Here is a 12,955-nt window from a genome sequence, read left to right on the forward strand (position 1 = left end):
TATAAGCCAGTGATCATTCCAGGAGTCTGGGAAAGAGCTGTGGTTTTTTTTTTTTTGGTTTTTTTTTTTAAGAGACAGAGTTTTACTTTATCACCCTCTGTAGAGTGCCGTAGCATCACAGCTCACAGCAACCTCCAACTCCTGGGCTTAAGCAATTCCCTTGCCTCAGCCTCCCAAGTAGCTGGGACTACAGATGCCCACCACAACACTTGGCTATTTTTGTTGTTGTTGTTGCAGTTTGGCCGGGGCCGAGTTTGAACCCACCACCCTCAGTATATGGGGCTGGCGCCCTACCCACTGAGCCAGAGGTGCTGCCGTAAGCACAGGAGTTTGAGGTTGCTGTGAGCTAGGCTGACACCATGGCACTCTAGCCTGGGGCAACAGAGTGACACTCTGTCAAAGGAGGAGGAGGAAAAAGGAGGAAGGAGAAAGAAAAAGGAAGGAGCAGGAGGAGAAAAAAGGAGGAAGAGGAAGAGGAGAAAATCTCTCCTACCTATCAGCAGTCACTCCTCATTTTCCTTCAAGCCTCTCCCCTGCAAGCCCTAAGCAACCACTAATTAACTTTCTCCTCAGCGATTTCCCTGTTCTGAATGGAATCATACTATATGACGAGTCTTTAGTGGTTGGTTTCTTTCACTTAGCATTTTGTATTGAGAGTCTTAGTATGTTACCCTCAGTAGAGTGCCATGCTGTCACAGGTCACAGCAACCTCCAACTCTTGGGCTTAAGTGATTCTCTTGCCTCGGCCTCCCGAGTAGCTGGGACTACAGGCGCCCACCACAATGCCCAGCTATTTTTTTGTTATAGTTGTCATTGTTGTTTAGTAGGCCCAGGCTGGGTTCGAACCTGCTTGCCTCGGTGTATGTGGTTGGGGCCCTAACCACTGATATATGGGTGCTGAGTCAACTTAGCATGTTTTCAAAGTCAATCCATGTTGTAGCATGTAATAGTACTTCAATTGTATCGATAGACATTTTGTTTATCCATTCATCGGTTAGTAGACGGATTGTTTTCACTTCTGCCTACTATGAATATACAAGTTTTTCTGTGGGTATTTATGTTTTCAATTCTCTAGATTATCTACTTAGAAGTGGAACTGCTGGAACACAGGATAATTCTATGTTTAATTTTTTTTTCTATGTTTAACTTTTTGAGGAACCATTGGATTATTTTCCAAAGTGGCTATACTAGTTTATCTCCCTACCAGTAAAGTTTGAGAGTTCTAGTTTCTCTACATCCTCACCAATACTTGCTATTATCTTTTTTTTTTTTTTTTTTTTAAAGACAGGCCTTTGCTTTATTACCCAGGCTGAAGTGAAATGGTGTGATCATAGCTTACTGCAGCCTTGAATGCCTGGGCTCCAGTGATCCTCCTGCCTCAGCCTCCCAGGTAGCTGAGACTATAAGTGTATGCTACTATACCTGGCTAATTTTCATATTTTTGGTTTGTTGCCTAGGCTGATCTCAAACTTCTGACTTTAAGCATTTCTCCTGCCTTGGTCTCCCAAAGTGCTAGGATTAAAAATGTGAGCTACTGTGCCCATTTTTTTTCTTTCTTTTTTTTTTTTTTGAGACAGAGTCTCACTCTGTCACCCAGGGTAGAGTACTGTGGTGTCATAGCTCACAGCAACTTCAAACTCTTGGCCTTGAGCAATCCTCTTACCTCAGCCTCACTAGTAGCTGGGACTACAGGTGTGCACCACCATACCTGGCTAGTTTTTCTATTTTTAGTAGAGACAGGGTCTTGGCTCTTGCTCAGGCTGGTTTTGAACTTCTGAGCTCAATTAATCCACTTGCCTTAGCCTCTCTGAATTCTAGCCATCTGTCTTTTTGATAGTAGCCATTCTAGTGGGTGTGCAGTAGTATATCACTGTGGTTTTGAGCTGCATTTTCCTGTTGAATAATTATGCTGAACATCTTATGTGCTTATTGGCCACTTATATATCTTCTTTGGAGAACAGTCTAATTAGATTATTTGCCTAGGTTTTTTTTTTTTTTGAGATGGAGCCTCAAGCTGTCCCCCTGGGTAGAGTGCCATGGCATCACACTCACAGCAACCTCCAACTCCTGGGCTCAAGCGAGTCTCCTGCCTCAGCCTCCCAAGTAGCTGGGACCACAGATGCCCGCCACAACGCCTGGCCATTTTTTGGTTGCAGCCATCATTGTTGTTTGGCGGGCCCGGGCTGGGGGATTCGAACCCACCACCTTAGGTGTATGTGGCTGGCGCCTTAGCCGCTTGAGCCACAGGCGCCGAGCCATATTTGCCTAGTTTTTAAGTGGGCTATTTGTCTTTTAATTGTTGAGTTCTAAGACCTCTTTATATATCCTGGATATAAAGCCCTTATCAATGATTTCCAACCACCTTCGCCCATTCTATCCCACAGCTGATTTTAATGCTGCAAGCTCAGTCTCTGTAGCCTGTCTTAGGAATGATACTTAATGCAAACTCCATCCATGCTTCCTGGTAGTGTGGAGTTTGTATTCAATCCATAGTGGCTGATTTAAAGAGGGTTTGCCTCGCCCATAAGAAAGTCCTACCATATTTGCGGGCATCCATCCATGTGATAGTACATTTCGGAGTCTTAATGCCACACCCCCGCATGGGACTCTAGCCCTATGTCTTACTTCTGTTGTTATCATAGGTGACAGACTTCACAAAAGCCAAGGAGTGGCTGCTAGGAGCCTGAGTGGGGGGCAGTGGGCAGTGTCCCCTCTAGGACAGCAATTTTGGCCCAGAAAGCATGGCCAGGAGGACAGAGGAGACAAGGCTGAGGATTCCTCTTTGCCCCCGGGCCCTGGAAGCTGTGCTTTCTGTCCAAGTGTCAAGTGACAAGTCCAAAGATGAAAGCCACTTCAAGATGCTGGCCATATACAAGTAACACCCACCCCAGGGTCACAGATCCTAATGGGGAGAGGGACCCCAAACCACAGCCCCATCCTCTCAGAATGGATGTCTGAGGGGCGTGTTTCCGAAGGGGCAGACAATTTCTTTTTCAGGGTATACAGCTACTTAAAGATACTCTAACCTCCTCCCTGCCCCCACCCCATGATGGCAATGTGAGTGGCTCTTCCTCCAGTGCAATGTGGGCCCTGCTTGTGACAAGACTCCATCCCTCGCTCTGTCCCTGAGCGATGGAGAACAAGGCTAGGCACCTGTGCGACTCGGCCGCTACATCCAGCCTCTGCTAGGTCACCTGCAAAAATTTTGACTTTGTCCCCTTTGACCCAGCAACCCCTCTTCCAGAAATGTAAGGAAATAAGCAGAGATGATTCATGTACAGGGGGTGGGGAAACTTCGGCCTTAGAACCACATGTGGCCTTTTGAATCCTTGAGTGTGGCCTTTTAACTGAATCAAAATTTTATAGAAAAATCCTTTAATAAAGGAATTTGTTCTGTGAAATTGAGATTTGCTCAAAAACTTGGGATCTAGGCTCAGCATCTATAGGTCAGCAGCTAGGGTGCCAGCCACATACACCAGACCTGGTGGGTTCAAATCCAGCCTGGGCCTGCCAAACAACAATGACAACTACAACCAAAAAATAGCTGGGCATTGTGGTGGGTGCCTATAGGCCCAGCTACTTGGGAGGCTGAGGCAAGAGAATCGCTTAAGCCCAAGAGCTGGAGGTGAATGTGAGCTGTGACACCATGGGCGATATAATGAGACTCTGTCTCATAAAAAACAAACAAAAAATTCACATACTTACCTATTAAGTTAAACAGAAAAACAAAGGAGGTAGAACTCAAAGTGTGACCCCATTTGTTTTGTTTTACACACACACACATTTTCTTTCTTTTTTAGAGACTGGGTTTTGCTATGTTGGCCAGGCTGGACACAAACTCCTAGGCTCAAGAGATCCTCCCACCTCAATCTCTTTGAGATCTACAGCCGCTTGCCACCATGCCTGGCTCTCACACACACATTTCCAAACAAGTGGATGCATTTAGGAACAAAAGTCTTAGGGATAAATACATTAAAATGAGAAAAGTGGTTATTCTTGGGAGTGTAGAATAATAGGTTATTTTAGTTTTATAGTATTTTGGGAGGTTTTCCAGATTTTCTATAAAGAATGTGGATTGCTATTAAAATCAGAAAAAAATGAAATTAAAAGATGTTTTGAGAAGACTGGGTTGGGCAGGGCTGAGAGTGGGCCTGACAGTAGACTAGGAGGTGTGACCTGGAAGGAGTTCTGCTGCCCAGGTGCCTGCATTTTAGAGAAAAGCCAGACATCAGCTTTTTTTTTTTTTTTTTTTTTGAGACAGAGCCTCAAGCTGTCCCCCTGGGTAGAGTGCCATGACTTCACAGCTCACAGCAACCTCCATCTCCTGGGCTCAAGCGAGTCTCCTGCCTCAGCCTCCCAAGTAGCTGGGACCACAGGCGCCCGCCACAACGCCTGGCTATTTTTTGGTTGCAGCCATCATTGTTGTTTGGCGGGTCTGGGCTGGATTCAAACCTGCCACCTTAGGTGTATGTGGCTGGCGCCTTAGCTGCTTGAGCCACAGGGGCCGAGCCTTTTTTTTTTTTTTTTTTAAGTGAAATCTCTAGATTTCTTAATGTTGGCAACAATTTTAAAAAACTATATACTGGAGCCAAACTGACTGCATACTACTAACCGCAACCCATGATTTAAACTTTAAGGTCTCCCACAAAGTGCTCCATGTAATTTTGGCTTTGCTCCTGTGCAGTCACACCAGGCCCCACTCTTGAAAGGGCACTTGTGTTGATGCTCTGTGGTTGCCATTTTGAAATTCTCTCTCTTTTTTTAGACAGTCTCACTTTGTCAGTGAGACTATGGTAGAGTGCTGTGTTATCATAGCTCACAGTAACCTCAAATTCTTGGGCTCAAGCAATCCTCTTGCCTGTTTTTCAATTTTTAGTAGAGACAGGGACTTGCTCTTGCTCAGGCTAGTCTTGAACTCATGAGCTCAAGCAATCCACCTGCCTCAGCCTCCCAGAGTGCTAGGATCACTGTTTTGAAATTCTTAATACTGCTTGAACATGGAGTCCCACACATTCATTTTGCACTAGGCTCTGAAAACTGTGTAGCCAGTCCTAGCAAATTACTCCTTTTATCACGAGTGACTTAATGTTGGTAATTTAGAGTTACTGGAGGCACAGATAAATGTTATTTGGGGATAACCCTCAAAGCCCAAGTTAGCATCTTTTTTATTAAACAAATATTGTTATAGTGGACAATGAGGAGGGAAGATGACTTGAGGATAGGAGTGGGAGACCAGCCTGGCACCACAGTGAAACCCCATGTCTACAAAAAATAAAATAAGTAAAATGGATACGATGTTATTTGGAAACTTACTTCTCTAACAAATCATCTGCCTATAATTTTTCTACATTATCTTTCTATTCTTGACCATAAAGACTTCCCAAATTTTACATAGTTGCACTTTCTATCAGTTGACATATAATTTATCTTTTCTAGTGGTTGCCTAGGGTTTCCTGTTCGAGCATAAGCCAGCATGCCACATTAGCCATTTTCTTATTGACGAATATAAATACACATGTCAATGATTCTAGTTTTTATTTCTTTTTCATCTGACGAGGGTCTGGATTATCTGTTCAGGACAGAAGTAAAATGGACATTTCCATGACTCTTCAAACGTAGAGCACAATTACTTTCCAAAAGGTCATGCTACTTCCTCCTGCACCCAGCAATCTCATCCTCATAAACACTGAGCACAGCATTTCTTTACATTTTATTTAGTAGTATAATGCTTTTACCTTTATCTTCGATTAACCTATTTGGCAAGGTAAATAAGTAATAACTAAGGACTTGCACTGTGCCTGCCTTCCTTCCTTCCTTCTTCTTTTTTTTCCCCCAGGTTATAGTGCAGGGGTGCCAGCCTAGCTCACAGCAACCTCAAACTCCTGGGCTCAAGTGAGCCTCGATTCTCTTACCTCAGCCTCCAGGAGTAGCTGGGACTAAAGGCATGCCCCACAAAGCCCAGCTAGTTTTTCTATTTTTAGTAGAGACGGTGTCTTGCTCTTGCTTTTGCTTAGGCAGGTTTCCTGAGCTCAAGGGATCCTCCCACGTTGGTCTCTCAAAGCAATGGGAGATGTGACATGAGTCACAGCACCCACCCACCTATCTTCTTTCTACACGGATTTATAATATATCGTAAATTAAGTGATGGCCAACTCTGGAAAAGGTTGAAAGGAGATGAGAGATGGAACGAGGAGGTCGGAATAATGCACAAAATGGAAAACTGGTTAAGAAATAGAATTCATTGTAATTAACTGAATGAATTATTGATTAGGCCATATTTTATCTATAAACATAAATAAATCAGATGCTTTAACTTCAAGATAAAAACTAGAAGGTGCCTCTTGCTCTTCCATGACCAGAAGGAAGCCTTTTTCTTTCTTTTTCTGCAACCCTTCTCCTGAAACCAGTGCAAGAATAAACTTTCACCAAAACAAGAAGCCATGTGGTTAGACAGCAGAGTTCTCTCACTGTCAGCGTTATTTAAGCTTTCTGATCAGTGGGAGGTTGTGAAATCTCTGTCCCTGGAGGTTTTAAACTGAGAAATATCTGCTTCCCATGGGTTTGATGACTACCCTGCTGAGGGTTCCTACAGCCCACCCATAGCACCCAGTAAGGATCCAACAGAAATGTCCAGCTTACTATTTATACTGTACCCGGTAGACCACCGGCCTTGTGTCATTGCTCAGGGCCACTGGCTCCCAACTCAGAACCTGCTTGGCGTTGTACAGGTGAATCCTCGGGTGTTGAGGGGCAGGCAGCTGGGAAAGAGAATCTTGGGAGGGATTGAGAATAAGAGAAGGGAAGAGGGGAGAGAGAGGTGGAAAAGGTTCAAAAGAGAAAAATCAATTACAAAAATATTTAAATGTACATTACCAAAGTCATCTGCACAACTTAGTTTCTGTCAAAGTGCAGAAATAGTATTTATTACCTGTCCCCCCCGGGTATACCCTGCTTCTAGCTCCACCTTTGACTATAAAGATGGCCCTACCAGCACAGTCACTAAAAAGAAAAGAGGTGCTGGGTGTGGCATTCCAGTCTGCGGTCCTATCTGTTATCATCAGACCCTGTGCCCTAGAGCCGGGCTGGACTGCGATCCCAGTTCCCAGTTCCGCCAGCAGTGAGTTTGACACTGGGCTGGTTACTTGATCTGTCTGAGCCTCAGTCTCTGCTTCAGGAATAAGGGATAAGTAATAGTGAACCTATGGAGCTGTGATGAAGTTACATTGGTGAGCATGGGACGCTCAGCCCCAGATTCGGTACCAAGGGAGTATTTGGTAAACCTCCACAAACACACATGTGCACACACAAACACCCCCAAATCAGGTAAGCAAAGCCCAAAGGGCACACGGGAAGATGTCACCAGAGTTGTGGTGTTTCTCATCATAATCGCTAGGGTTCCCATTAAAATGCAGATTCCCAAGCCTCACCCTACACCAGGAAATGTGCATTTTAAACAAGTTTTCCAGCTGATTCTTATGCAGAGTAAAATTTGAGAACTATAATCAAAGAAATGGCATACTTCCCAGGAAAGGATAATTGCCTGTTGGGGCAATACCAGAATCCCTCTCTGGAGAGAAACAGGCTCGAGTCTCCCCCCACCCTCTCAGCAGATACTTCACAGAGGACCTTCTTGCCAGAAAGAAAACACATTCAGGATAATACTTTCTCTGAATTAAAGATTAATGAGAAATGCCCAGAAGTTGGAAAGAAGGGTTCAGAACACATTCAGGTCCAGAATTCAAAGCAGAAAATTCAAATCACACATTTGCAGTAAATGCCTCCAATCTTGAAACACATGATAGAGCCAAACGTAGGGACCCTCCCAAATAGAACCTGCCCGGAAGGAATGAACGCACCAATCCCCACCCCTCTGAACTCCTACGTTCCCGCCCGCCTTAACCCACGTGCTGACATCTTTTTTGGACTCAGCCCACTGGCACTCGAATGAATAAAGGCCACGTTGCCCACACAGAACCTGGACTCTGATTCCTTTCATTCATGTCTCTCATTTTTGGTCCTTAACCTCCTAGGGCAGTGCCCAGATCAGGTGACAGCAGGACCCCCAGGCTCTTCTTCTGAAAGACACATTGCCAAGCGTCTGCAGCCACTTGCAGAATGCCCATCCTCTCCACACTAGAGAGCTCTAGCTGGCCTTTATTCACCCAGCTAACTCGACACTTATCAATTCACAGAAGGCCTCACGATGACCTGGGCTGAAGGCACCTGGCACACACCATGGCTTCTGTGACCTAGCAGATTACTGCCTGCTTCCAGGGAGGGCTGTGTAGCCCCTATGGAGTGAGTATCTACTTTGCACTGGGCACCCATCAAAGAATCTCAGAGACATCCTTTCATTGCCTGTGTTAGGTTCCTATGGTTGCTATAACATATCACCACAAAACTAGAGGCTTAAAGCCACCCAGGGTTAGCCTGGCACAGTGGTGCATGCCTGCAGTCCCAGCTGCCAGTGCCTGAGGCAGGAGGATCACTTGTGCCGAGGATTTCGAGGCTGTAGTGCTCCATGTTTGCGCCTGTGAATAGCCACTGCCCTCAGCCTGAGCAACATAGTGAGACCTCGTTTCTAAAAAGCAAATAAACAAAAACAAAACAAACAAAAAAAAGCAACAACCGAGATTTATTATGTTACAGTTCAGAAAGCCAGAAGTTTGAAATAGGAACACACCCTTCCTTTCCTCTTTGGTGCTGGTCCTTTTCATCCAGAAAATCCGGGAGCTGTTTCAATCTTGAAGCCTGCTCAAAGCTGCTCCCTCTTCAGCCGCAGCTCCTAGGATATCCTCTGGGTGCCTTCAATATCACTGAGAACTTGCTGAGCTAGGAATCTTATCCTGGAGTCATCTCTCTGTACTCAAACCTACAGACTTCAAGAGCCTGCTTGAACCCAAGGTGAACTCCCTAGAAGTCCAGCCCATCATGGGCTCCAGACTCCAACTCATTACATAGGAAGCTTCAAAACTGTGAATTTTCATACACTATGCTCTTTTGTCTTTTAGAATTTGTTCTGGTAGCCCCAAGTGATTCCTGAATAACACCCAGACAGACAATAGAGGGAAGAAACTCCAAGCCTCAAACCTACACCCCTCCCCAATTGTATCTTTAAGGCAAAATCACTTAACGGCCTTCTCTGATAAACAAAAGAAATTGGATACAACAGTTTCACACCGTATTATCCTCCTCACTACCAAGAAAAATAGGAGGAAGGACACCTCAATTCACCTCACCTTGTTAATTTAACTACAGCTATCAATCATCTTTCATCCCCTTCTTTCATCTCCCAAATAAAGTCTGAGTAACTGGGAAAAAAAACATGCAAAACCAGTTTGAGAAGATAGGTCTCACGGGCTAAAGTCATGCTATCTTCAGGGCTGTGGTCCTTCTGGAGCTCCAGGGGAAAATGAATTTCTTGATTTTTCCAGCTTCTAGAGGCCTCTCCTCTTCTTTGGCTTAGGGCCCTTCCTCCAGCGAGGTTGGCTGGTTGGCTTTGTCCTTCTGGTCTCTCTGGAGCCAACCTTTCTGGCTCCCTTTCCCATCTTTTTTTTTTTTTGAGACAGAGCCTCAAGCTGTCCCCCTGGGTAGAGTACATGGCATCACAGCTCACAGCAACCTCCAACTCCTGGGCTCAAGCGAGTCTCCTGCCTCCGCCTCCCAAGTAGCTGGGACCACAGGTGCCCACCACAATGCCTGGCTATTTATTTATTTATTTATTTGGTTGCAGCCATCATTGTTGTTTGGAGGGCCTAGGCTGGATTCAAACCCGCCACCTTAGGTGTATGTGGCTGGTGCCTTAGCCATTTGAGCCACAGGCGCCCAGCCAGATAGCCTGTCTTAAGGGCATAGTTTGGTCAATCTACATCACACATAGGTAATAAAATTAATAAAATTAACATTAATCATTTAATCTCTACAACTGAGGACTGACTGTTCAAGATCTTGGGGAGCATTATGATGAAAACCAGTTAGATGAGCATCAGTGATCCCACTTCTAGCACCCTGCAGGGGAGGTGAAGTATAAACATTTCCTGATTCCTCAGCCATTCACAGGAAGTTGTTCTCTTCAGGAAATACTACACATAAAGGTATTTATCTAGATCATTTGTCTCTTTCTATAAAGAATGGCTTTTGCCTTCTTGGGAGTAAAATGGGCATATTACCTATGTCAAAAGAATGGTTGAGAAAATTCAGAAAGATAATGTAAAAAAGGTACTTAGTACTTTGAGCTAGACGAGTGGCCCCACAAATTGTAGCTATCCTTATCATTTATAAAGTTAGCCCAAAACATTCCAGCTACAAGATTGTTTCAATTGCTGTGATTATGGACAAACAGGAGTTCTCCTGTTGTTCCCTGGCTTCCAATGATTTCATGTTGTTGAGGATTTACTGTCTTTCTCGGCATCTTTAAGTACACTGTAAGCCTTGGATGTGGTATGGTACATCCATATAGTTACAAACAGAAGCCTTAATGCTTCGATACTCAGGTAACTAAATAACCAAAGAGCCAATTGACTTACTGTGCTTTTGTGCTATTGGTTACATTTTCCATCTAGAACAGTGGTTCTCAACCTTCCTAATGCCGCAGCCCTTTAATACAGTTCCTCATGTTGTGGTGACCCCCAACCATAAAATTATTTTCATTGCTACTTCATAACTGTAATTTTGCTACTGTGATGAATTGTAATGTAAATATCTGACATGCAGGATGTATTTTTACTGTTACAAAGGGGTCACGACCCACAGGTTGAGAACTGCTGATCTAGAGCAAATGGCCACCCCTTAACAAAGCATTGCTATGAATCTTGTGGGGTTCACTATTTTACAGGGGCTCTCCTCATAACAACTCTAACAGGTAAGTTCCGTAAGTCCCTCTTTAAAAAATTCCTTTTTCTTCCCCTGTGACCATAAAAGTAGTTTCATGATTACTAAAGGACCCTGACAAATTATGGAAAAATGTGGAAACAGTTTACTATCCCTTTACCATATAATCAGTGTTAATATTTTCACTTTGTGTTTTGACTTAGAAATGGTCTATCTTAAAAATAACCAAATTTTTTAACTGTTTTGCAAGAACATTTTCAAGTAGCTGAAAGATAGAGATCAGTATAAAGCATTACTACTACTCATCAAAGGATCTGTGGATCTGATTTCCAATGCATCACACAGACCAAAACTTTTGTAGAACGCAACAAAAGTCAATCATCTGAAGATAGACAGGGACCCAGATGCTGTGGCAATGTCAAAACATGAAGCTTCCAAATAAGTCTCCCAACCTCCTGACTCATCACAGGTGAGTTACAAACAGTCCACAGACCACCAGTCAGTGCTACATAGATCCAAAGTCCTGCCACTTGCTCACCACACAGCTTGGGCGGTCACCAAAGCTCACCTAAAGGAGGCCTAGGGAGGCACACACATAGGTTGCTCAAGACTGAAGCTGGACAGTGGCAGAGTCAGGATTCAAACTCATTTATCTGACTTCCAGGGAAAAGCAGCTAATCGTAACATAAGCAAAAACTATCTGGGCAAAGGGCACACTTACATGTGTAACTATGACTCAATCTGTACAAAAACAAAGTATGTAAACAAAACGTGTACCCCCTAACATTCTGGGGGGAAAAATCCCCAACACCACATTACTACTTCGAATGGGAAGGAACTTCTAAATTCTTGAGACTACATAAGTGCTATTCAACCCACCATATTAGTCTGTCCATGGGAAAGAACCCAGCACAGCACAAACACGTAAACATCGGGAGAACCCGTGCTTCTATCTGCATCTTCCTCCTTGAGGTCTCTCCCACTCTTTTCTCCTAGTTTTCATGTTTGTTTGGCTGTGAGGTCAGCTGGTGCCCAAGTGAGGAGGAGACTGAGCCCAGAGAAGGGTCTGTCTGGGTGGGGGCAGAGCTAGGATTAAAAGTATGGCGCTGACACTACACACCCTCTCAACTGAAGGGACCCAGCCATTTCTGGGTACTACCCTGCATACCGCTCCCCATGTACGTGATCTTGGGAACTGACTATCTGGATTTCATATTGAATATCCAACATGCCCTGGCCAAAGGAAGATTTGAGTCCGGGTCACACGTCCACGACCCACGTCTCTGCCCCACAACTGCAGGACTGGGGAGGGTACCCCAGGTAGGGGCTAACTTCAGTATGGCCGGGGTGGAATCTGTGGTCAGCAGAGGCGGTCCCTTCCCAAGCCCTGGGTTCCAATTTTATTTTGTCCATTTTGAAAAAGTCGGGAGTCTGGGGCGCGCTCAGATTCCAGGCACAGGTGCCGCGGGGGTGGGAAGAAAGCCGCTGCAGAGGCGAAATGTGAGTGTCCCCTTCCCGGGAGCGATGTGCCAGGGCCGGGTCGCCGCGCGAGGCGAGGGCTGTCGGGCGGCTCCCTTCTGTCCTTCAGCTCCTAGACCATACACTGCCCGGAATTCCCCACCGTCCACCCCACCACCACTGCGGGCTCCCCGCGGGACCCGCTCGCTCCCGCAACCCGAGGACCTCAACCAGGTTCGGGAGCCTCGGACACCACACGATAGGAACACTCTGAGACCCACGCGGTCGTAGCACCCCGTGGACCCCACGCGATCCAAGGACTCCGCGGACCCCACCAGGTGAAGAAACCCGATGGACCCCACGCGATCGGGGGACCCCTCAGACCCCACCAGGTGAAGGAACCCGGTGGACCCCACGCGATCGGGGGACCCCGCGGACCCCACCCGCCGCGGCAGCTTCCTCCTCTGGCCTCCGGGGCCCCAGGCCCTACTTACTTGGCCCGGGCGCCACGGCGCCCAGCGGCAGCAGCAGCAGCAGCCACGGCAGCGGCCGAGGTAGCGGGGGCTGCATGGCCCCCGGCGCGCGCGGCGCAGCAGCCGAAGCCGCGGCGGCTCAGGGATCCGCCGGGCCGCGGGCTGGGGTCCGCGGAGCCGCTCGCGTCGCCGCC

General features: G+C 46.0%; 1 protein-coding gene across 2 annotated transcripts in view; it reads right to left on the bottom strand.

Annotated features, from left to right (window-relative positions):
• IFNGR2 (interferon gamma receptor 2) overlaps positions 1–12,949 on the bottom strand; it is a 30,928-nt gene extending 17,979 nt beyond the window's left edge. Inside the window, exons 1-2 of one of the 2 annotated variants that reach the window (XM_012809679.2) lie at positions 12,783–12,949; positions 6,640–6,772 (exon numbers count right to left, since the gene is read on the bottom strand). In XM_012809679.2, the coding sequence (XP_012665133.1) occupies positions 6,640–6,772; positions 12,783–12,858 (209 nt within the window). In that variant the 5' untranslated portion in view covers positions 12,859–12,949. Of the gene's footprint in view, positions 1–6,639; positions 6,773–8,683; positions 9,546–12,782 lie in introns of those variants that run through there. The other variant, XM_023517456.1, reaches the window with a different exon arrangement.
• Positions 12,950–12,955: the final 6 nt, after the last annotated feature.

Source organism: Otolemur garnettii, unplaced genomic scaffold (genome assembly GCF_000181295.1).
Source record: "Otolemur garnettii isolate 467f Iridium unplaced genomic scaffold, OtoGar3 scaffold00111, whole genome shotgun sequence".
In the NCBI taxonomy this organism is placed as follows: Eukaryota; Metazoa; Chordata; class Mammalia; order Primates; family Galagidae; genus Otolemur; species Otolemur garnettii.